This window comes from Phyllobates terribilis, unplaced genomic scaffold (assembly GCF_046119375.1).
Source record: "Phyllobates terribilis strain yellow unplaced genomic scaffold, ASM4611937v1 Scaffold_2__4_contigs__length_985480577, whole genome shotgun sequence".
Taxonomy (NCBI): Eukaryota; Metazoa; Chordata; class Amphibia; order Anura; family Dendrobatidae; genus Phyllobates; species Phyllobates terribilis.
The window spans coordinates 642,617,276-642,642,887 of record NW_027362762.1 but is presented as its reverse complement, the minus strand read 5'-3'; the positions used below and the strand labels follow the sequence as shown (position 1 = coordinate 642,642,887).

The 25,612-nt window shown below is 45.2% G+C and overlaps 1 protein-coding gene across 1 annotated transcript; it reads left to right on the top strand.

The window, feature by feature from the left end:
* The first annotated feature begins 576 nt into the window (after positions 1-576).
* On the top strand, positions 577-25,230 carry ZNF593 (zinc finger protein 593). Its single transcript, XM_073666629.1, has 4 exons — positions 577-735; positions 17,579-17,784; positions 24,650-24,712; positions 24,874-25,230. Exons 1-4 carry the CDS (start codon positions 703-705, stop codon positions 24,992-24,994), a joined length of 423 nt encoding a protein of 140 aa, XP_073522730.1. The 5' UTR covers positions 577-702; the 3' UTR covers positions 24,995-25,230.
* Positions 25,231-25,612: the final 382 nt, after the last annotated feature.

Genomic DNA, 25,612 nt, shown 5'->3' with positions numbered 1-25,612 from the left:
CTAATTGCCTATCATTTCTACCAGGTGTCTGTTCCATTTGCACAACAGCAGGAGAAATTGATTCACAATCAGTGTTGCTTCATAACTGGATAGGTAGATTTCACAGAAGTGTTATTGACTTGGAGTTACATTGTGTTGTTTAAGTGTTCCCTTTATTTTTTTGAGCAGTGTACATCTGACAAGTGGACACAGCCTCTGTTCAGAAGCCCAGTCATTAACTACCAAGAGCTTGTCGCCATGAGCCGCTTGTCGCCGTGAGCCGGCTTGTTGCCGTGGGCCGGCTTGTTGCTGTGAGACAGCTTTCTGGCGGTCCCCAGCTCCTGTGTTGGCAGCTGCTCAGTTACGTGTCTACAAGGCCACTGCACTCTCCACACGCAGCAGCTTATACAGCAAACAGATGGAATGGCTCTCAGCTGTAATTCCACACAGCAGCCTTGCGAGGTCGCTGTAGAGAATGAGCTCAGCCCTGCAGCAATGTTCCGCTTGGCGGCTCCTCTTTCCTGCTCTGTATGACGCCGGCATGAGTCACTCTCTGAGGTGAGCGGATTCAGTCCTCTATTGAAGAAGCCATTTTATTGTAGTGAAACAATGTCGTATCAGACACAGACTACGGTAAAATGGCCGTTGAGCTATGTGATTTTTGGCCGTCAGGGAGACAATTTGTAGTTCGTCCTCTTGTGGTGAAGCCCTTTTCTGTGCGGCATGGTAGCGCAGCAGAACCGGAGTGTACGTTGGGTGAGTCCTGTACGGGTGTCTGTCTCAGCGAGAGAGCGACAATTCCGCGACATCAGTGCCAGCTGTTCTTGGTTTGACCCTGGGCCATCTTTACCCAGACATTGGCTTAGTACATCGTGAGCCACCCAGTGTTAGGCATTGTGAGTGCCCGAATGGTATGGTGATAGAGCAACAACCCACAATTGCTCAACTTGTAATCCCATAATGTATCATTGATAGAATCAAAATGACAAATGTCCACTAGGTAGCAGCTGTGCAGGGAGGGTGTAGAGAGAGGGGGCAGCAAGAGCGGCTGTGTGTGGAGGGTGTAGAGAGGGGGTGGCGAGAGCGGCTGTGTGTGGAGGGTGTAGAGAGAGGGGGCAGCAAGAGCGGCTGTGTGTGGAGGGTGTAGAGAGGGGGCGGCGAGAGCGGCTGTGTGTGGAGGGTGTAGAGAGGGGGCGGCGAGAGCGGCTGTGTGTGGAGGGTGTAGAGAGGGGGCAGCTGTGTGTGGAGGGTGTAGAGAGGGGGCAGCGAGAGCGGCTGTGTGTGGAGGGTGTAGCGAGGGGGCGGCGAGAGCGGCTGTGTGTGGAGGGTGTAGAGAGGGGGCGGCGAGAGCGGCTGTGTGTGGAGGGTGTAGAGAGGGGGCGGCGAGAGCGGCTGTGTGTGGAGGGTGTAGAGAGGGGGCGGCGAGAGCGGCTGTGTGTGGAGGGTGTAGAGAGGGGGCGGCGAGAGCGGCTGTGTGTGGAGGGTGTAGAGAGGAGGCGGCGAGAGCGGCTGTGTGTGGAGGGTGTAGAGAGGGGGCAGCGAGAGCGGCTGTGTGTGGAGGGTGTAGAGAGGCTGCAGCGAGGGCGGCTGTGTGTGGCGGGTGTAGAGAGAGGGGGCAGCGAGAGCGGCTGTGTGTGGAGGGTGTAGCGAGGGGCAGCGAGAGCGGCTGTGTGTGCAGGGTGTAGAGAGGCGGCAGCGAGAGCGGCTGTGTGTGGAGGGTGTAGAGAGGGGGCAGCGAGAGCGGCTGTGTGTGGAGGGTGTAGAGAGGGGGCAGCGAGAGCGGCTGTGTGTGGAGGGTGTAGCGAGGGGGCAGCGAGAGCGGCTGTGTGTGGAGGGTGTAGCGAGGGGGCAGCGAGAGCGGCTGTGTGTGGAGGGTGTAGAGAGGGGGCAGCGAGTGCGGCTGTGTGTGGAGGGTGTAGAGAGGGGGCAACGAGGGTGGCTGTGTGTGGAGGGTGTAGAGAGGGGGCAGCGAGGGCTTCTCTGTATGGAGGGTGTAGAGAGGGGGCAGCGAGGGCGGCTGTGTGTGGAGGGTGTAGAGAGGGGGCAGCGAGGGCGGCTGTGTGTGGAGGGTGTAGAGAGGGGGCGGCTGTGTGTGGAGGGTGTGGAGAGGGGGCGGCTGTGTGTGGAGGGTGTGGAGAGGGGGCGGCTGTGTGTGGAGGGTGTGGAGAGGGGGCGGCTGTGTGTGGAGAGGGGGCGGCTGTGTGTGGAGGGTGTGGAGAGGGGGCGGCTGTGTGTGGAGGGTGTGGAGAGGGGGCGGCTGTGTGTGGAGGGTGTGGAGAGGGGGCGGCTGTGTGTGGAGGGTGTGGAGAGGGGGCGGCTGTGTGTGGAGGGTGTGGAGAGGGGGCGGCTGTGTGTGGAGGGTGTGGAGAGGGGGCGGCTGTGTGTGGAGGGTGTGGAGAGGGGGCGGCTGTGTGTGGAGGGTGTGGAGAGGGGGCGGCTGTGTGTGGAGGGTGTGGAGAGGGGGCGGCTGTGTGTGGAGGGTGTGGAGAGGGGGCGGCTGTGTGTGGAGGGGGGGCGGCCGTGTGTGGAGAGGGGGCGGCCGTGTGTGGAGAGGGGGCGGCTGTGTGTGGAGGGTGTGGAGAGGGGGCGGCTGTGTGTGGAGGGTGTGGAGAGGGGGCGGCTGTGTGTGGAGGGTGTGGAGAGGGGGCGGCTGTGTGTGGAGGGTGTGGAGAGGGGGCGGCTGTGTGTGGAGGGTGTGGAGAGGGGGCGGCTGTGTGTGGAGGGTGTGGAGAGGGGGCGGCTGTGTGTGGAGGGTGTGGAGAGGGGGCAGCGAGGGCGGCTGTGTGTGGAGGGTGTGGAGAGGGGGCGGCTGTGTGTGGAGGGTGTAGAGAGGGGGCAGCGAGGGCGGCTGTGTGTGGAGGGTGTAGAGAGGGGGCGGCTGTGTGTGGAGGGTGTGGAGAGGGGGCGGCTGTGTGTGGAGAGGGGGCGGCTGTGTGTGGAGGGTGTGGAGAGGGGGCGGCTGTGTGTGGAGGGTGTGGAGAGGGGGCGGCTGTGTGTGGAGAGGGGGCGGCTGTGTGTGGAGGGTGTGGAGAGGGGGCGGCTGTGTGTGGAGGGTGTGGAGAGGGGGCGGCTGTGTGTGGAGGGTGTGGAGAGGGGGCGGCTGTGTGTGGAGGGTGTGGAGAGGGGGGCGGCCGTGTGTGGAGAGGGGGCGGCCGTGTGTGGAGAGGGGGCGGCCGTGTGTGGAGAGGGGGCGGCTGTGTGTGGAGGGTGTGGAGAGGGGGCGGCTGTGTGTGGAGGGTGTGGAGAGGGGGCGGCTGTGTGTGGAGGGTGTGGAGAGGGGGCGGCTGTGTGTGGAGGGTGTGGAGAGGGGGCGGCTGTGTGTGGAGGTTGTGGAGAGGGGCGGCTGTGTGTGGAGGGTGTGGAGAGGGGGCGGCTGTGTGTGGAGGGTGTGGAGAGGGGGCGGCTGTGTGTGGAGGGTGTGGAGAGGGGGCGGCTGTGTGTGGAGAGGGGGCGGCTGTGTGTGGAGAGGGGGCGGCTGTGTGTGGAGAGGGGGCGGCTGTGTGTGGAGAGGGGGCGGCTGTGTGTGGAGGGGGGGCGGCTGTGTGTGGAGGGTGTGGAGAGGGGGCGGCTGTGTGTGGAGGGTGTGGAGAGGGGGCGGCTGTGTGTGGAGGGTGTGGAGAGGGGGCGGCTGTGTGTGGAGGGGGGGCGGCTGTGTGTGGAGAGGGGGCGGCTGTGTGTGGAGGGTGTGGAGAGGGGGCGGCTGTGTGTGGAGGGTGTGGAGAGGGGGCGGCTGTGTGTGGAGGGTGTGGAGAGGGGGCGGCTGTGTGTGGAGGGTGTGGAGAGGGGGCGGCTGTGTGTGGAGGGTGTGGAGGGGGGGCGGCTGTGTGTGGAGGGTGTGGAGGGGGGGCGGCTGTGTGTGGAGGGTGTGGAGAGGGGGCGGCTGTGTGTGGAGAGGGGGCGGCTGTGTGTGGAGAGGGGGCGGCTGTGTGTGGAGGGTGTGGAGAGGGGGCGGCTGTGTGTGGAGGGTGTGGAGAGGGGGCGGCTGTGTGTGGAGGGTGTGGAGGGGGGGCGGCCGTGTGTGGAGGGGGGGCGGCTGTGTGTGGAGGGTGTGGAGAGGGGGCGGCTGTGTGTGGAGGGTGTGGAGGGGGGGCGGCTGTGTGTGGAGGGTGTGGAGGGGGGGCGGCTGTGTGTGGAGAGGGGGCGACTGTGTGTGGAGGGTGTGGAGAGGGGGCGGCGAGAGAGAGCTGCTGTGCAGGGAGGTTTTGTTTTTTTTTCCACCTGCGGACTTTCCTCATTGAGGCTAGGTCTATGGGGAAAGTCCACATATGGACCTGCAAGAGAAATTTGTGTGCTGTGGATCTGAAAGACACGCCGCATGTCAGTTTCCGCAGGTGATCAGCAGTAGCACAGAGGCATAGTGGACATTTCTAGAAATCCATCCACTATGCTGTAACATCTGGACGCTGCGAGTTTGATGCTGCTTAACACGCATCTTCAAACCCACAGCGGCTCCTGATTGTGTGCACATACCCTTACAGTTGGTGTGAATACATTCCCATGACCCATTCTAGCCACCATAACCATATGTGGCCACTGGACAGGAGCCCTGAAAACCAATTCTTACCTCACTGCATCTGTGGCTTTTCTTTAGAGTAGCCGGCTTGATGCAATATCACGTGTCATATCGCATTTTCATGCTGGTAATCAAAACAGCTGTGGATGCCATTAGGTAGGAGGCTGATCTCAGGACCCCCCGTCCAAAGGCTACAGATTTCTATTGTGTCGTGTTAATTGATTTGCAGCAACGCTAGTGGGTGTGCTGATATTGTTATTTTTAGACAAGTGTTGATAACCCCTTTTAACAAAGTGTTATCTGTTATTCTGTCAACCCATTTACATGTACCCTTTTAGGAATGTCGGACTGAGACCCCCCCCCCCCCACTTGACACACCTGCTTCAGTCCATGAAATACATTGTATCTATAGTGATTGCTACAGGGAAAATGAGCAGCTGATGGCAACTTTTGAAACGGGTGATTTTTATGGGAGACTCTGGGGTTGAAGCATTCACAATCTGGTAGTATAGCCTGAGACATTATTTATTATCAATCTACTGGAAATCCCAAAGTCACCTTTAGGCCATGTTCACACTAGGCATTTTTTCAGCATTTTTTAATGCTTTTTTTTTTGTGCAGATTTTCAGCTGCATTTTATAGTACCAGCAAAGTCTTTGAGATTTCAGAAATCTCATGCACACACATTGTTTTTTTTATCATCCGTATTTTGTCACTACTTTCAGCGGTTTTTTTTTTTCTGCGTTTTTCACCCATTGAAAGTAATGGGTAGTAGAAGAAAAACGCCTAGTGTGCACATAGCTATCAGGTTTTTCTGCTTTTTTAGTGAAAAAAAGCAAGTAGAGCAGTATGTAAAACTCATTTATTTTTGTGATTTTACCACCTTGTCTTGGTCACCTGAGATGGCAGTTTGGATTAGGACATTTAATTAAATTAGTATGGTGTACAGCAGGGGCCCTCAAACTACGGCCCGCGGAGGATTTTTATCCGGCCCGCTGGGCTGTGGGTGTAGGAGAGCGGTGTCAGCGCCCTCTCCCTCCTGCTTGCTCAGGGCCCCGGCAGCCGGATACTTGCCTCTCCCCGTGCCTTTGTAGATCCGCTGTCTTCCTGCTGTGCGCTCCCTGTGACGTCTCAGGTCAGAGGGTGCGGTGACGTCTTTCCAGAGTGTGCAAAGCAGTCATCAAAGCAAAAGGTGGCTACTTTGAAGAACCTAGAATATAAGACATATTTTCAGTTGCTTCACACTTTTTTGTTAAGTATATAATTCCACATGTGTTAATTCATAGTTTTGATGCCTTCAGTGTCAATGTACAATTTTCATAGTCATGAAAATACAGAAAAATCTTTAAATGAGAAGGTGTGTCCAAACTTTTGGTGTGTGTATGTATGTATATATATATATATATATATATATATATATATATATATATATATATATATATATATATATATATATATATATATATAATATTACACTCTAGATGGTGGCCCGATTCTAACGCATCGGGTATTCTAGAATATGTATGCGGCCGACCGGGCACAATCAGCAGAGCGGTGTTTAAATTTGGCGCCAATAATGCTGATTGGTCACGGTCGGCGGTCGCATCCGATCAGCAGAGCGGAGTTTAAATTTGGTGCCAAAATCACTGATTGGTCGCGGTCGCGACCAATCAGCGAATCTTATTAGTGAGAACCAGGGAGCGGCGCTGCCTGTGCGGGTACTTCCGCTGCGAGCAGCCGGGAGATGAGCGGCTGCTCGCAGCAGAAGCATCCCGACCGGCGGCGCCTCTTCCCGGTCCTCCCTTCCTGCTTGCCGTCGGTAGATCAGCGGCCCTAGGCTCTGATCTCCCGACTGTAGCCGCATGAAGGGCAGCGGTACCGCCGGTCGGGGTCCTTCTGCTGCTAGCAGCCGGGAGATGACCGGCTGGCGCCCGTCATCTCCCGGCTGCATCGCCGCTGACCTCCGTGCGGCAGATGAGCCGCTAACGGCCGCCATCTTTTTGTGAAATCCCGCGTCGCTGATTTCTTAGACAGACGGGATAAGACGGTTATATATATATATATATATATATATATATATATATATAATATTTTTTTTTAAATGTATGGAGGCATGGGGCATTATAAAGAGAGGGGGGTGATATCCTGCATGGTGCATTATATTGGGGGGGTGACATCCTGCATGGGGCATTATAAAGACAGGGGAGTGATATCTTGCATGGGGCATTATATGGTAGGAGAAAGGGACATCCTGCATGGGGCATTATAAGGGGGGACATCCTGCATGGGGCATTATAAGGGGGGACATCCTGCATGGGGCATTATATGGGGGAAACAGCCTGCCTATTGGGGACGTTTACCTGCCCATTGAGGACCTATGCTGCCTATTGGGGACATTTACCTCCCCATTGAGGACCTATGCTGCCTATTGGGGACATTTACCTGCCTATTGGGGACATTTACCTGCCCATTGGGGACCTATGCTGCCTATTGGGGACATTTACCTGCCCATTGAGGACCTATGCTGCCTATTGGGGACATTTACCTGCCTATTGGGGACATTTACCTGCCTATTGGGGACATTTACCTGCCTATTGGGGACATTTACCTGCCCATTGGGGACCTATGCTGCCTATTGGAGACATTTACCTGCCCATTGAGGACCTATGCTGCCTATTGGGGACATTTACCTGCCTATTGGGGACATTTACCTGCCTATTGGGGACATTTACCTGCCTATTGGGGACCTATGCTGCCTATTGGGGACTTATGCTGCCTATTGAAATACCGGTTTATTTACCTTTACTTGTTCTTCATTTTAAATGTTGTATTTGTTCCTGTATTGTTTTTTTACTTCAAAATAAGATATGTGCAGTGTGCATAGGCTGACATTGACTATATGTTCTGGGAAGTGTAAATGTCACTGGGCAATCATTTTCTAAGGTGCAAGAAGTGCACAATTCAGACTTTCATTCTGTGGTGACCAAAACCACGCCGCCCTCATATGGTAGCCACCGGGCACACAATTTTATTTTTTTTAAAAGTTAAGCATTATGTGCAGGCGTAGTTTCGGATACATGCGGTTTCTGTCTCTTTGAATCCTGGTCTATGGCTACAGAGAAGATAGTGACTGCAGCTCCCCAGCCCTGCAGCTGGGATATATTTACAAGATAAGGGAGGCTAAAATATCAGAGTCAGATTAGAAAAAAAAATGTGCAGCAGAAATTCAAGGCAAGCCATTTAATTGATAAATTGGTAAAGGGAATCTGTCAGTAGGATCAACCCTTATAAGACGGCTATATGGGCATGCAGGTTGTAGAAAGTTGCATAAAATGACACCTTGAGATCTTTGATCCAATGAGATGTGTGATTCTTATTCCAGAGATTTCCATGTTTTTCTTATATGTAAATGAGCTGTTCAGGGCTATGGGCGGGACACTGATCTGCATGAGAATCTGCCTCCAGAGCTTATCTTTAATAAGCATATGGTAGATTTATGACTATCAAATTCTATCCCTGATCTGCTTTGCGTTCTCACCTATGTATAATAGGCATTTGATCAGATAAACTACAAAATTCGACTCGCCTGTTCAGTCATTTAATTCCATATGCCTTACCTGTATGGGGGTGTATAAAATATTCAAATTTGATCACATGGGAGCAACTCAAGCAGTGTAGCAGGAAAAGTACCCATTTTCTGACTGTAGGAATTGTTGGGTAGGTTCGCATGTTAGACTACCAATGTCGACCCTGACAAGATGGTCAGAAAGGTTTTGTGGTCTTTTATGGCACATCAGAGGTTGAAGTTTGAACTGTGGGATCTGGGGCATGCTCTACTGAGTAAAGGCCTGTGTTTTCTGTATGGCATGTTGATTGGATGGGGTGGTATGTATGTACAAAGGGTTTTTTGGTTTGATTGTTAGGTGATGGTCTGTAGGTGTTGAGATTACTTTTGCATTTATCCAATATCCTTGATGGATAGTCCCTTGTCTGGAATTTGTTTCTCATCCCCCTCAATCTAGTGTGTGTAAGGGTTTAGTCTGAGACAGTTCTATTGACCCTCTTGAGTTGTGAACAAGGGAGGAAGTCTTTATCATTTTAGGCTGACAGCTGGAATAATGTAGCAGACTATTCCTGTCGATGGGTTTGGAATAGAGGTTGGTACTAAGGATACCCTGTTCATTCTTGATGACCAGGGTGTCAAGGAAACTAAGATTCTGGAAATTGTAATTGAGAATAAATTATAAACTGGCTTTGATTTGATTCAAGAAGAATGTAACAGATAACAGAGAATCAACTGGACTATCTAAAATGCAGAAGATATCATCTATAAATCTGTGCCTAGGGATGGCATGTTTTTTGAACAGTTGGTTAGTGTAAACATGTTCTTCTTTAAAATGTTTCATATAGCTGTTATCGTAATGCGGCGCTACATTAGAGCCTATAGCTGTGCCACATGTGCGTGTAGTAGGTGTCTCCAAAGAGAGAAACTTTTTTCATTTAAAATCAAATGCGAGAAGTTAATGGTATCGTCAGAATATTCTGTTGTCTGCAAGAGATTGTGAACTGCCAGATAGCCTTCACTATGTTGGCTACATGTACAGTATATAGGCTTGTAACATCCAGGGTAACTAACATGCTGTTAGTAGGGGCTATTTTCAGATGTTGAATGTTGTCCAAGAAATGTTTAGTATATAGAAGGAATGATTTAGCTTGTTTGGTTAGTGATTGTGAAGATTGTGTCTTCATGGGCGTAATACTACTCAGACAACATAGGGTGAGGGTAAAACAGCGATACTTTATTACACCACCAAGCGGACAGCAAACACATAGAACAGTCCCAGCAAATACCCAAGGTGTTACAACATTACACAGTCCTCACCCTTCCGCTGGCCCGCCTGGGATATAACAGCTGCGACTTTGGGACTTCCAGGGCCAACTATATCAACCAGTGGCCCCCCGCTTCTGGCGAACCCCCACAGAGAGAAGGTAGCGGCAAGCTTAGGAAGCTAGCAGGCCATCGAGGTACAAGGTCAGGAGACCAGAGGGTCCAACCCTGGCCTCTCCGAGAGTTTCCATGGGGCCAGATGACCGGCTGGTCCCAATCTGACTTCTCCGAATGTCTCCATGTGTTCCAGGCGACCGGAGGGTCCCACCTGGCAACCCACAAACAACCTATCCATGGGGCCAGGTGACTTCATCGTCCCAACCTGGTCTCCCCATTAGCTCTCTGATGGTCAATGGAGCAGATCCATATTTTTACAGTCAGGGCCTCGTACCCTTCGGCCGGAATCATGTAGAATCCAAATCTGTGTCTCTTTTAGGTAAAGCATGCTACCAAGCTGATGGTGTGACAGAGTCTCTGATCTTTTATTCTCCTTGTCAAGTATCTTTTTATCTTCTGTTTCCAATCTCTTTGCTACAGAACCATATGTCCTTTTTAAGTACACGTCCACAGGTCAAATGTCATTAGTCAGAGGAAAAGGTGCAGGGCTCACTCAGGTCTCATTGTTTGAGCTAATCAATTTACATAGCTGGTCTAGAAGGGGCTCTTTAAATTAACATTCAGCTGACTTAGTATAATATGCAACTAGCATAGTAACAAACATTGTTTCACAGACCCAAGAGGAGACAACATTCAGGGTTATATAAATAATCGTATGTCCTTCTTGAGCCATAGAAATACACATATATTCACAAGTCAACAGAAACACAATAGTGTATTTCTCTTGGCTTAACAAATCTAATCGTCTGTCTGACTAAGATTATAAGCTGTATTGTCACAGTAATGTAAGAATTTTTTCAAGGAAAATGGAGAGAGGAGATAAGATGGTCAATGGCGACCACTTTTGGGCATCCTCTGGTGGTTTGTAATCTTTTGTGGATTTTGGGTAGAACGTAGAAAACAGGTGATAAAATGTTGGTTTGAAAGTAAATATGCATTTATTTATTTTTGTCGATGGTACCTTAAGGCTGTGTGCCCACGATGCGGATTTAATGCCTTTCCGCCGCGAAAACGCATTAAAAATGCTTGTTCAGTTGTCTGCCATGTTTCCCAATGATAATGCACATGTGCTGTGCACATGCTGCGGAAATTTCCGCTGCAGATTATCATTGCGGAAAAATCCGCAGCACAACCATTAATTGTGCGTAATCACGGCAAAATCGCCGCCATTGACCTGCATTGAACCGCATAACATCCGCATGTATACATTTAGATGTTTAAGGATGGTTGATCCTATCGACAGATTCCCTTTAAAGGGAGTCTGTCACCTGGTTTTTGCTGCCTAATCGGATACCATGATATGAACCAAAATCCTGGGTCATCAAATCCAGGTTATAAGAGTGAGACAAAGATAATCCCAATATTAGTTAAAAAGACTATTATTAAGCAAACATGAAATATGAACATAATACAGCAAGGTAGCTCAAAGAATGGGACATATAATAATCTAAAATACATATAGCAGCTGTTAGTGACAGTAAATAAGTATTGTGATTTATATATAATCGCATATATATGTGTGTGTGTGTGTGTGTGTGTGTATATATATATATATATATATATATATATATTTCTTGGCCTTGTTTCAGAGAATATGAATGATGACAAAAAAACCTTTTTCTCCACTCATGGTTATTGGTTGGGTGTAGCCATTTATTGTCAAACTCCTGTGTTTTCTCTTTTTAGATCTTAATGACAACCAAATACATCCAAATGACCCTGATCAAAAGTTCACATACCCCAGTTCTTAATACTGTGTATTGCCCCCTCTAACATCAGTGACAGCTTGAAGTCTTTTGTGGTAGTTGTGGATGAGGTTCTTTTCTCAGATGGTGAAGCTGCCCATTCTTCTTGGCTAAAGGCCTCCAGTTCCTGTAAAGAGTGGCTCAATGATATTAAGGTCAGGAGACTGAGATGGCCACTCCAGAACCTTCACTTTCTTCTGCTGTAGCCAATGACAGGTCGACTTGGCCTTGTGTTTTGGATCTTTGTCATGTTGGAACGTCCAAGTACTTCCCATGTGGAGCTTCCGGGCTGATGAGTCCAAATTTGCCTCCAGTATTTGCTGATAACGTGCGGCATTCATCTTTCACCAAGTTTCCTGTGCCTTTGCAGCTCACACATCCCCAAAACATCAGCAATCCACCTCAGTGCTTTACAGTAGGAATGGTGTTCCTTTCATCATAGGGCTTGTTGACCTCTCTCCAACTGTAATGTTTATGGTTGTGGCCAAAAAGTTCAATTTTGGTCTCATCACTCCAAATTACCTTGTTCCAGAAGTTTTGAGGCTTGTCTCTGTGCTGTTTGGCGTATTGTAAGAGAGATACTTTGTGGCATTTGTGCAGTAATGGCTTTCTTCTGGCGACTCGACCATGCAGCCCATTTTTCTTCAAGTGCCTCCTTATTGTGCATCTTGAAAAAGCCACACCGCTAGTTTTCAGAGAGTCCTGAATTTCAGCTGATGTTATTTGTGGGTTTTTCTTTGCATCTCAAACAATTTTCCTGGCAGTTGTGGCTGAAATATTTATTGGTCTACCTGATCGTGGTTTGGTTTTTACAGAGCCCCTGATTTTCCATTTGTTAATCACAGTTTGAATGCTGCTGACTGGCATTATCAATTCCTTGGATATCTTTTTGTATCCCTTTCCTGTGTTATACAGTTCAACCACCTTTTCCCGTAGATCCGTTGACAATTCTCACAATCCAGAAATGTCAGTAGCTGGATGAAAGATGCAACAGTTTGTCTGGATCTCAGAAACTCACTCAGCTTTTATGCACATACACTGAGAACAAGCAAACAAGGTCACATGTGAGGATGTTACCGTTAGTAGCTATTCAAACCCATTTGTGTCAAATTCTGTGCATCAGGCCAAAATCACCAGGGTATATGAACTTTTGACCAGGGTCATTTGCTTGTTTTTGGTTGTCATTAAGATTTAAAAAGAGAAAACATATTAGTTTGACATTAAATGGTTTCACCCAACCAATAACCAAGAGTGGAGGAAAAGGTTTTTTTTTGTTATTATTCATATTCTCTGAAACAAGGCCAAGAAAGGAAAAATTCTGACGGGGTATGTAAACTTTTGAGCACAACTGTGTGTGTGTGTGTGTGTGTGTATAGATGGATAGATAGATCTATCTCTAGCTATTGAACCTGTTCTACGCCCGGGTGGCGAGCATTTTTATTGGTATATGGTCTCCCATGCTGGTATTTGTGCTCCCCTCACCCCCCAATCCTGGTATGCATGGCACCCCCTCACCCCCCCAATCCTGGTATGTATGGCACCGCTCATCCCTATCACACTGCATACATACAAAAAATAAACACTTATACTCGCCTTTCTTCCCTGTGCTCCAGCTCTGTGTCACGTTCTGCTGGAGGCCGGGGGAGGAGAGTGGCGCCGGAGTACGCGCATGCCCATACCGCAGTGTCCGGCGCCATTTTGCTGAAGACACACTGCAAATGTGTCTTCAGTAGAATAGCGTCGGATAGCGCTATGCGCATGCGCCGTTTCCGACGCCTCACTCCTGCCCCGATCTCCGGCGAGAAGAGAGGCGCCATGGCAAAGCTCCTCCGGTCAGGTAAGTATGGCGCCGGAGATCGCGATATGTGTTCAGTGTCTATGCATACCGTGATCTCCGGCGCCATACACTCCTCTTACCTGTAACGGCTTCATTCTTTCTTCTGTCTGGAGCCAGACTGCTCAGGCGTGTCGCGCTTGCGCAGTCTATAAAGGCTTCAGACAGAGGGACGCTTGTAGCGTTATATTATAGATGTAGATAGCAAATATTGATATTATTTTACAGGCCTCAGTGTACATCCACTGAATGAGAATGAGGACAGCCTCACCTACATTGGAAACAGGCTCAAAAAAGGCCCAGAGTGTGTAAGACTACTCTTATACAGTCCAGGCCTTTTTTTCACAGTTTCTTTCTATAGATTTTTATTTATTTTTCAAAAAAAAGAAAAAAAACATGGACAATTTTTTTTATTTTTTAACTATAGCAAACTGTGCATGTGGCTTATCACTTCTATCTTTTAAGTATATCTTCTCAATATTTTACTATACTTAAGACATTATTTATTGTAATGGGAGAAATAGGCAGGGGAAGGGCAAGAAGGACAACAGCAAATTTTACTAAGGAGGATTAGAAGTGTAAATGGGTATATCCAAATCTAGAATAAAAACCTGAGTAAATGCCGTGTAGTCCATTTTCTCCCAAAAAAAATGATCTGTTTAAACAGGTAAAAAATTAAAATACCTATTAACTAAAGAAAATACATTTATACCAACTTTGTCCACCAATAATACACAATATATTAACTTCTAATAACGTTTCTAAAAATTCTACATTTATTAAAGCAAACGCTTGTATTGTATTCCAAGCCTACATTTCCTTTTTTTTTTTTATCCTTCTCACTTCTTTTCCTTTTTCTTCCCTTCTTCCCTCTTTTCTTTTGTTTTGCAATTGTTAATTCTCCTATTGCGAAGGAGGGATCCCCTTCAGCCACCTGTAGATTTCTCATACTGACTTTTCTCCCCCCCCTTTCATCCTTCTCTTTCCTTCTTGTGATTAGAGGGGACTAGATGAATGGCGTTGAGAATTCTTTATTCCAGGGGGCCCAATTTTTTTTTAATATTTGGGAAATCTATTATGTCTTATGGCGTGATTTAATTCATACACATTATGTGTAGCTATTATTCCTATGATGTCTTCTATTTGTGTGGGATCTTGCCTTTTCCAATGGGATGCAATTAAATGATTTGTTACCATTATTATATGTGAGACTATATAGATATTTTCTTTTTGTATATCATTTATCCCTATTGCTAGAATTGGTAATTGTGGAGTGTTAGATTATTGTGTGTAATCTGTTGTATCAGTTGTTCCACTTTTTTTTCCATGCTTCTTTAATCGAGGTGCATTCCCAAAAGATATGCTTGATGTCTCCTTTTTTCGCGCATTCCTTCCAGCACAAGGGTGACAGTCCAGGCCTTTTTTTGAGTCCTTGTAGCTGCAGTGGTGTGAAAAAGTGTTTGCCCCCTTCCTGATTCCTTTATCTTTTGCATGTTTGTCACACTTAAATGTTTCAGATCACAAAACAAATTTAAATATTATTAGACAAAATATTAGACAAAGATAACACAAGTAAACACAAAATGCAGTTGTTAAATGAAAGTTTTTATTATTAAAGGAAAAAGAAAATCAAACCTACAGAGCCCTGTGTGAAAAAGTGATTGCTCCATCCCCCTTAAAACATAAATTACCTGTGGTTTATCACATCTTTGGGAAGCTGAGTTAAATTTCCCTTGCCACACACAGGCTTGATTACTGCCACACCTGTTCTCAATCAAGAAATCAATACAATAGGACCTGCCTGACAAAGTGAAGTAGATCAAGAGATCCTCAAAAGCTAGACATTATGCTGCGATCCAAAGAAATTCAGAAACAAATGAGAAACAAAGTAATTGAGATTTAGGATTCTATGAAAGTTTATAAAGCCATTTCTAAAGCTTTGGGTTTCAAGTGAACCACAGTGAGAGCCATTGTCCACAAATGGCGAAAACATGGAACAGTGGTGAACTTTTCCAGGAGTGGCCTGCCAACCAAAATTACCACGAGCGCAGCGATGACTCATCCAAGAGGTCACTAAAGACCCCACAACAACATCCAAAGAACTGCCGGCCTCACTTGCCGCAGTTAAGGTCAGTGTTCATGACTCCACCATAAGAGAGAGACTGGGCAAAATGGCATGCATGGCAGAGTTCCAAGATGAAAACCACTGCTGAGCAAAAAGACCATAAAGCCTAGTCTCCGTTTTGCCATAAAACATCTTGATGATTATCAAGACTTTTGGGAGAATACTCTGGACTGACAAGACACAAGTTGAACTTTCTGGAAGGTACATGTCCCATTACATCTAGCGTAGAAGCAACACAGCATTTTAGAAAAGTAACATCATACAAACAGTAAAATATAATGGTGGTAGTGTGATGGTCTGGGGCTGATTTGCTGTGGTAAATGGAATCACAAATTCTGTTGTCTACTAAAAAAATCCTGAAGGAGAATGTCCAGCCATCCGTTTTGACCAAAAGCTGAAGCACCCTTGGGTTATGCAGCAGGACAATGATCCAAAACCCACCAGCAAGTCCACCTCTTGAAAAACAAAAATTAAGACTTTGAAGTTGCCTAGTCAAAGTCTTGACCTTAATCTGAGATGCTGTAGCATAACCTTAAAAAGGCGGTTCATGCTGGGAAACCCTCCAATGTGGCTGATTTACAACAATTTTGCAAAGATTAGTGGGTCAAAATTCCTTCAGTGTGTTGTAAAAGACTCATAGCCAGTTATCGCAAACGCTTGATTGCAGTTATTGCTGCTAAGGCTAAGTGCCCACGATGCAGAAATGCTGCATATTTTTTCCGCTTCTTCCTGGCAGGAAAAACGCATGCGGATTGTACATGCGTTTTTCCCACCAGGTAGAAGCGTTTGTCAAGCGTTTTTGCATGCATTTCTGCATGCGGGTTATCAAGCGATTTTAGCATCACTTGGAAAAGTGCTTGACAACTTGTTCACACTATATAAAACCATGCAACCGGCATGAATTTATAGTAGTGTGACCAAGTTAGTTAAAAAAAAAAAAGAATACGAATGGTAAAAAATAAAGCTTATACTCACCTTCCGATGTCCTCCCGGTGTTTTCTCCGCCGCGTCCGGTCTCTTGCACGGCTCGCGGTGGTGTGAAGGACCTGCAGTGACGTCATTCAGTCATGTGTCAGATCACATGACTCAATTACGTCATGGCAGGTCCTTCACAACACTGCGACCCATAGAGCAGACCAGACGGAGGGGAGAAAACATCGGGAGGACATCGGAAGGTGAGTATAAGCTTTATTTTTTATTTTAAATTCTTTTTTAACAAGTACTATGGTACCTGGGTATGGAGGAGAGTCTCATCTTCTCCAAACCCGGGTACCATCCGCAAATAGAAACGCATAATATCCGTGTGTACAAATGTACTGACACGGATATTATGCGTTTCAATGCAAGTCAATGGCGGTGATTACGCTGCGTGTCCGCAAAATTAATGGACATGCTGCGTATTTTTCCGCAATGATAATCCGCAGCGGAAATTTCCGCAGCATGTGCACAGCACATGCGGATTATCATTGGGGACTATGGGGCACGTATTACCAAGCGTTTTTTAAGCTTTTTTCGCTGCGGAGATTCCGGAGCAAAAACGCTTGAAAAACGCATAGTGGGCACATAGCCTAAGTGTGCCCAACCAGTTATTAGGCTTAAGGGGCAATCCCTTTTTCACACAGGATCCTGTAGGTTTAGATTTCTTTTTCCCTTAATAATAAAGACCTTCATTTAAAAACTGTATTTCATGTTTTTTTGTGTTATCTTTGTCTAATATTTACATTTGTTTTGTGATCTGAAACATTTGTGTGATAAACATGCAAAAGAATAAGAAAGCACAAAGGGGTCAAACACTTTTTCACACCACTGTATTTCTAATGTTAAATGGGTATTCCCATCTCCAAGATCCCATCCCATTATGTAGTAGGTGTAATAAGAATATTAGCAAATACCTCCAATTAGAAATGTAGTATAGTTTTTCTGATTCGCTACGTCTCTTTCCTCATGTGCAGGCATTGCAGGACCTTAGATATCCATGGTTACGTCCACTGATATAGTGACAGTTAGTTAGGTATACGACCACTGGCAGCTAGATAACTGTCACTATATCAGTGGACGTAACCATGGATATCTAAGGTCCTGCAATGCCTGCACATGAGAAAAGAGACATAGCGAATCAAAAATACTATATTGCATTTCTAATTGAAGATATTTGCTAAATTATTATTATTATTATTACACTTACTACATATTGGGCATAGGATCTTGGAGATGGGAATACCCCTTTAAGTGAGGCTGTCCCTTTTTCTAATTTAGTGAATGTACGCTGAGGCCTGTAACAATATCAGATCAGCAAATACATATTGACAGATTCTCTTAATTTTGATGCTAGCCTATTACTTTTTCATCAAAATTTTGTTTTGACCTTTTCTTTTAGACCACGATGACTCGCTCAAAGCAGATTGGAAATCACAAAAGTGACAAAAAGAAAAATATTTCAAAACTCTGGAAAACCAAAAGGAGAGTTAAAGACATAGACCAGATTCATGAAGATCTCCTACTTGAAAATGCTCACCGTTTACTAAATCAGGAAATAGACTACAGTCTTCCCGGCAACGCACAACATTACTGCATACACTGCGCGTGAGTAATAGTATTCCGTATCGTGCTATGTATGATGTGTAGGTGTTTTGCACAGCGAGTTGGCGAATACAGAATATACATATTGGTATGACATGTAGGATATCTCGAACTTGGTTATCACATGACCACAAGTAACTGGACCCAGCAGTGAGAAGCATAACGAAGCAGAGTCAGAAACATACCACAACGTTTAGTTTTGTGTGTTGGTCTGAAAGGAAATAATTTCTTCATATGCATTCGGGGGCGCAATAGTGTAGAAGTAATTTATAACGTTAGATTTCTATTGTTCTACAAAAGTACTGTATATAGTAGTGTACATAGCAGAGATACATCTGGTGACCAGTGCAGCTTAAAAGCCTTCTTGCAACAGACTACTATTGTCATGATTCTCTAATTTTGCCTTTAAAAGGACTCTTTAAGAGAAAATGCTTTCACCCCCCCCCCCTTACTATTGATTTATATCTGCACGTATCTCTTTCACAGAAAAGTCGACCAATAACTTTACATGGCCAGTTCGTTCCTCTGTTACTGAGAGAGCAGTATTTGAATTGAGATGCAAATGAGGCTGAAGAACTATGGAAGACCTGAAACCTCTGTCACTCCAGCTCTATTTCCTGCCCAACACAACCAACTAACAGCTCTGAAGTTACTTAGTATAGAGGCTGTCTGTCAAGCAGGAGGAGGTGGTACTGGGTTGGAAATAGAGCTGGAGTTGCACAGGAAAAAAAGTTGATCCAGTTTAAAATGTAGAAAAAAATTTTATTTGATCATTTAAAAAAAAAAAATAAATAACATGTTAGTACATCCAATAAAAATGGAGTTTGACAGGAGGAAAAACCATAGGTAAAGAAAACCAAATGCGTTTTGAACACTGTGTTCTAAACTCGGTCTTAAACTCCTGTTCAACTCCATTTTTATAGGATGTATTAACACGTTATATATTTTTTAAATGATCAAATAAATATTTTTTTCTACATTTTAAACTGGAGCTGGATCAACTTTTTTTTCTGTGCAAGTTCAATCCACATTTGGCAGGAACAGGACTCCATGCTCCAATACTGGACTACAATTGAAGTCTCTCAACAGGGGTAAGCTGAAAAATATTCCACTTTTTGTCTACAATAGAGCCGGAGTGACGGGCTCCTCAGATCTATAGTAGCTCTTCTGCCTCATTTGCATATTAATTTAAACAAAGAGTTCTCAGTGAGAGAGGAAACAACTGGCCATGTGAAGATATTAGTGGACTTGTCTTTGAAAGGGCGACATACATATATAAATTGTTTGGGGTGTGAAATCCTGCCGACAGATTCCCTTTAAGAATAACCATAATTGGTCTTTCAGGCATTCAGAAATAGGTGCTAAATTTTATTTATTGTTGCTCTTCATGGATTGCGCTGCAGCAAAAATTATTCCTGCCGGCACTATCTGTAATGTCTTCCATAGTGTTGAGGGCTCTAGTTGAGAGCCATCCCTAGTTAACTATGATGACGTCTCTTGCCTAGACAAAAACGAGATTCCTACCTGCTGGTAGCGAGGACCGTCCTGATAGAAATGTCCATAACATGCTCCACAACATCCATCACGCGTCATATTCAAAATGGTCATTACTTGTACATGGTAAACTTGTTCGACATCCATGTCTGATCTCTTTTGGCTAATTTTTATAAAGTGGTATTTAATCCCTTAAGGACCGAGCCACTTTGTAGGTTAATGACCAGGTCAATTTTTTGAATTCTGACCAGTGTCACTTTTTGAGGTAATAACTCTGGATCCATTGGAGCCTTCCAGCTGATTCTGAGATTGTTTTTTTGGGGACATATTGTACTTCACGGTAGTGGTAATATTTCTTCTATTTGACTTGCGTTTATTTGTGAAAAAATCGGAAATTTGGAAAAAAAAAAAAAAAAATTTCACAATTTTCAAAGTTTAAATTCTTATGCCCTAAAATCAGTTATGTCACACACAATAGTTAATTAAAAAAAACATTTCCCACATGTCTACTTTACATCAGAACAATTTTTGAAACATGATTTTTTTTTTGTTAGTAAGTTATGAGTTAAAAGTTGACCAGCGATTTCTCATTTTTCCAACAAAATTTACAAAACCTTTTTTTTTTAAGGGATCACATCACATTTGAAGTGACTTTGAGGGGTCTGTATGACAGAAAATACCTGAAAGTGACACCATTCTAAAAACTGAACTCCTCAAGATGCTCAAAACCACATTCAAGAAGTTTATTAACCCTTCAGGTGCTTCTCAGGAGCTGAAGCAATGTGGAAGGAAAAAATTAATATTTTACTTTTTTTCACACTTTTACCTAAGACCCAATTTTTTTTTTTTTTCACAAGGGTATCAGGAGAAAATGGACCCCAAAAAATTGTTGTGCAATTTCTCCTGAGTACACCGATGCCCCATGTGTGGCGGAAAACCACTGTTTTGGCTCATGGCAGGGCCCGGAAAAGGAGCATCAGTTGACTTTTTGAACCCCTCAAGGAATATATCTAGATGTGTGGTGAGCACCTTGAATTCCCAGGTGCTTCACAGAAGTTTATAATTAGAAAACATACAATAGCCTTATTTAAATGCACAAGAGCCAACATAGCTGTTAAACCATATGTACACACATACGGTCAGCATGAGCTCCACTCCAAAAACAGCTCAGAATCCAGGAGAAAAAATGGAGTGATTTTATCAAAAGCAAAATCTTTATTTAATACACAATAATCATCAAGTGTATATATATATATATTCCAAAATACATAGCATTTAAAAGATAGAGGAAAGAGGGGATCAGGGGAAAAACAGCACTAAAACACTTGTGACCTCCCCCACACGTCCATGACATGTGTATAAGTGTAGAGTGGGGGCTCCTAAGGTAAGGAACTTACAACAATATAAGTAAGGAAACCAGGGAAAGTGCATTGTAACATCATGAGTGGGACAGAAAACCATCCACTTATTACCCCCAGTCAAGAGATGAAGAAAGGACCTTACCGAAGGGTAGGGCACTGGGTATAAAGTGCTGTGTGCAGGAACCCAAGAGGCGGTCCCTCTCTCTTGGGTTCCTGCACACAGCACTTTATACCCAAGAGAGAGGGACCTACCCTTCGGTGTCAGAACAGGAGACTCCCCTCGTAAGTGACATAATTTTACAAACTAAACCTCTCAAAGAATTCATCTAGGGTTCAATGATCATATTGACATGGGTGGGTTACAGAATTTTATACCATTGTGCAGTGAAGAAAAAATAATTACATTTTTACCACACAGATTTTGTTTTGGCCCCAGATTTTTACATTTTCAGAAGGGTAAATGGGTAAACATGGCACTAAAATTTGTCCTGTACAGTAGTGCTTAGCCACACAGCGAGACTCTGGATAGGTTAAGCGCTATATTCCTAGAATAGTTTGCGGACTTCATATACAGAGCCCCTACATGCTAGAAGAGCATAATCCCCCTTCAAGTGTCCCAATTTTGGAAAATATACCCCTGGCAAACTTGTGGACATTAAATGTGACGAAGGGACTGGGGCATTTGGATTTGGGAGTACAGAATGCGCTGAATTTCTTTTGAGGGCAAGGGCCATTTTGCTTTTCCAAAGGCTTTGTCCTACCAGTAACGTGTAACCCCCTATATTTCTGTTAACAGATGATGGACCTGAGTGGGAACTTGTGTTTTTTTTTGTGGATTGAGTTGAAGCTTTTTATTGCAAACATTTTACATAACGTTTTGCATCACATTTATCTAGCGCTCTACGCTGAGCACTTACATCGGGGTTTCCATCTAAATCGCTGCATGACGCGATTGAGAGAAAACCCAGAGGGATCCATTCACTATAATGAGGCATTACTCTGGCCTCTGTTCACCAGTGTCCTTCTTTTCAGAAGTGCACAAAACTTTGGCCGACGATGCCTTTATGCACACCTAAAAAGATGAACACCGCCGGATCTCAGGCCAGACAGCGTCCACGGTGCCTCCATCTACCTCATTACAGGGAATCTTCCGCCGGGGGTTTTCATCTGAATCACATATTTCAGAGATTTACACAAACTCCTGTGTAAGTGCTCAGCGTAGAGCGCAGGATAAATGCGAGCCGAGCCATACTTCAGTCTTTGGGAGGCAGAATGAAAAAAATCAGCATTTGAAGAATTGGCTTTATTTTTTACACCGTTCCTTATGCGGCATAATTCATTAGATGACTTTATTCCTCGGGTCGGTGTGATTACAGCGATACCAGATTTATATCGGGTTTTTATGTTTGGCTGCTGTCACACACTAAAAGACGCTTTTTATTGCAAAAACAAGTTTTTGCATCACCATATTTCTGCCAACAGAGTCATGTGAGGGCTTGTTTTTGCGGGGTGAGCTGATGTTTTTGTTGGTACCGTTTTCGGGCACATGACCGGTTGTGATCGCTTTCTATCACGATTTTTGTGGAGGCGGAATGAACAAAACCAGCAATTCATGAATTTTATTTTGGGCTCCCGTCCCTCTGCCTGCCTCCTGAATGTTGCGATTTCCCTCTTATGACTGCATTTAGAGGGTTAACAACCAGGGGCGGTGCTGGCACCGCTCCTGGTTGCTAGTGCAGGAGCTCAGCCACTGGCAGCGCTGAGCTCCTGCTCTGATCGGGCAGGAGATGCTGATATTTCAGCATCTCCTGGATGATCATGCTGTGATCGGTCGATCAGATTGACTGACCGGCCGATCACAGCGATCTGGGTGCAGGGACCGATGGCATGGGTCCCATCACCTCTTCCCGTGCCGCTCAACTGTCACTGAACAGCTGTCTACTGTTTATATGCAGAGACAGAAGTCATGACGGGCATAGCATGGCAAGTAGCAGGAACTTACACCGGCTCATGACGTGCTGTGCCCGTCATTGAGCATTATGGGGTTAAGGAGACAGGTTTACCAGTCTGAACCTTTTTTTTTTTAACTTCAGCCCCAAACATAATTTACTGAGCAGTTTGTGTTTGTGTATATACGTGTGTATAATATATATAGTCTCTGAATGGGATACTTCCTTTAGCCTACTATGGATACAGGAGGAATCTTGGAGAAATATAGCAATACCTGACCACATGTTCTCATCATCTCTATTTACATATATTATTTCATTTGTGGAAGTTGATCTTCTATATACATTGCTAAATTGATCATTTGACTATTTTAAAGGGAACCTGACAGGTCCCCCATGCCACTTATACCACCAGCATATGTATATTCCTGTATAAATTTCCTGCCTAACAGTCCCTTCATACTGTTTGACAGATTAACAGAGGTTCAGAAATACTTTTTCTGAAGTCCATTTTTAATAAGCAAGTTAACTTTTTGACTAGTCGATGGCGCATTTGTTTCCCTAGACTAGTCATCCCACTCACTCACCACTGTGGGCGTGTTAACATGAATTGCAAGAGTAGCCAACTCTCGGCGGTGATGGCTGTGTATTACAGCCAGGACCTGCCTCTTAAAATCGTGGGTTGAGTGGCGCTCCGCCCATAATTGCTAACCTATTAAATGCTGCTGTCAACCTCTTATTTAACAGACGCCAGCATGGGGGGGCGCATCATTCAAAACGCCCATTTGTGCACCCGTGACTTGATCGCAGGTCACCTATGGGCTGCTATTACAGTCAGGGGTCTGCTGAAGACCTCTGTGCTTATCAATACTGAGCTACTTTGAAACCCTGGTAAACAAAAATAATTCAAGAACGCCAAAATTAAGTTGTTTTTTTTGTTTTGTTTTTAGTAACAAGCAATCAAAAATAAAAACTATGTACCTCCCTGCAAAAAATAAGCCATTACAGAACTCCAAATTAAATTATAGAAAATCACAGCATTTCTGATGATGGTGGTGTTATCCCTTGATGCATTCAAAATTAATTAATCTGGATTGTACTACCTTGAATAAAAATATTCTGGAATTTTCAATTTTGAGTGGCAAGTTTTACATTGGGGTCACACAGCTCCATTGACCGAAAAATATTACGGGTCTCAGAAAATGGCGACAAAACCCCCAATTTTTCTTTTTATTTTGCTAAACATCTAATTTTTTTTCCACCACTAAAATACAAAAACTGGACGTGTTTGGTATCGCTGTAATCGTACTGATGAAGAGAATCATATTGCGAGGTCATTTTTACCACACAATGTTCATCGTACAAACCGTTCCAGGAAAAAAAACATGTCAGAATTGAGGGTTTTTTTCACAATTTCTCCCCACTTGGAAATATTTTCCCTTTTTCCAGTACACTATGTGCTAAAATGAATGGTGTCATTCAAAAGTACAACTCGTCCCACAAAATCCAAGCCCCCATATATCTGTGGACAGAAAAATAAAAAAGTTATGGCTCTTGGAGGAAAAAACGAAATTGTAGAAATGGAAATTTGCTGCGTCGTGAAAGGGTTGAAGGCCATCTGTTTTTGCTTCCTCTCAACTGCGCAGCGATGTGTCGTTTACTTTCCAGAGTGCTTTGATTAAAAACGGTTTTATGTGCCGCATAGTTACCTTATGTAACTTACACAATTCCAGCCTTACACGCGCGCACAGCTCTGCCGGCTACACATAGCAAATGCAGCTCTGCTCTGCACACGTCCCGAGCATTCACACCTCTATTGTCACCAGAGGTAGGAAATGAGCAAGCATGTAATGTGTGCACTGCATAGCTGCGTCTCCAATCAGTAGACAGCCGCGCTCTATGTGGGTAATAGGAGAACAGATGGTGGTGGGAGGAGGGGCGGGGGCTGATTGGGCATGTCCAAACAGTACACCCATGTAACAGACATGTAAAATTGTACAGCTTTGTAATCTATTCATCCAAGCCTGTTGTGTGTCCTCACTTGAAGTTTTTCTTATTTTTAAGGAGATACTTTGTGGATCTGAAGACGTTGAAGGAGCATTTTAAAACCAAAGTTCACAAGCGCAGGTAAAGATGTTACCATTTATACATGAGAGGCGAATGGTGACTTGTGTAAGCTTGTCCGGATGAGTGCGTTCTGATTTGGGAGGTTGAGTGAAGTGTGGTGGGAATACCATACTGGGTTCGGAAGCGACAGTGACACAGTGGATGTGATCTGTCTGTTACAGACTGAAGCAGCTGAAAGAGGAGCCGTACACCCAGGAAGAGGCAGAAAGAGCAGCAGGGATGGGCTCCTACAAACCGCCCAAGCACATTGAGGTCCAGACACAGGAGATGCCAATGGAATAGCACGTGTTACCAACAGACTTTATTCCGGCTGCAGCTGGTGACATTTACGTCCAGTCCTGTGATCGACCTCTCTAACAGCAACTGTGGTGCAGAGGATGCTGTGGCCTAATCGCCTGAACAAGTATTCTGTTCTAGATGATCGCGGGGCTGTAATGACTTACTGTCAACCTGGAAATTGTCCCCAACATCTGTTCTTCAGCTACAAGTGATATGACGATAAAAACTATATTTTCAAATTCTTGTGTGTTTTGGGTTTTTTTGGCCTTGTTTACATGACTTTTGCCTTTCAGCTGCTGTTGTACGTGTGAATTATCTGAAAGGCACTGCTATGAATCATATTAATTCATGTGTTGCATAATATGATGACCTCTTTTTAAGGGTGGGAATGAATGTGTGGCTTACTCAGGCATCCATAAACACGTCCGCTTGTCACTTCCAATCACGTCTGCTCACTTATCTCGCACGGATGCACAATTGGCGCTCTGGCATTTAACCTCTGCATTGCTGTGAACACAGAACGCAGCCAGGGGTTAGTTTCGTAGAAGTAGGGTTTGTATCTCTTAAGAGAATTAGCCCAGGCTCTATGGAAATAAAACACTTAGGATTCAGCATCTAAAT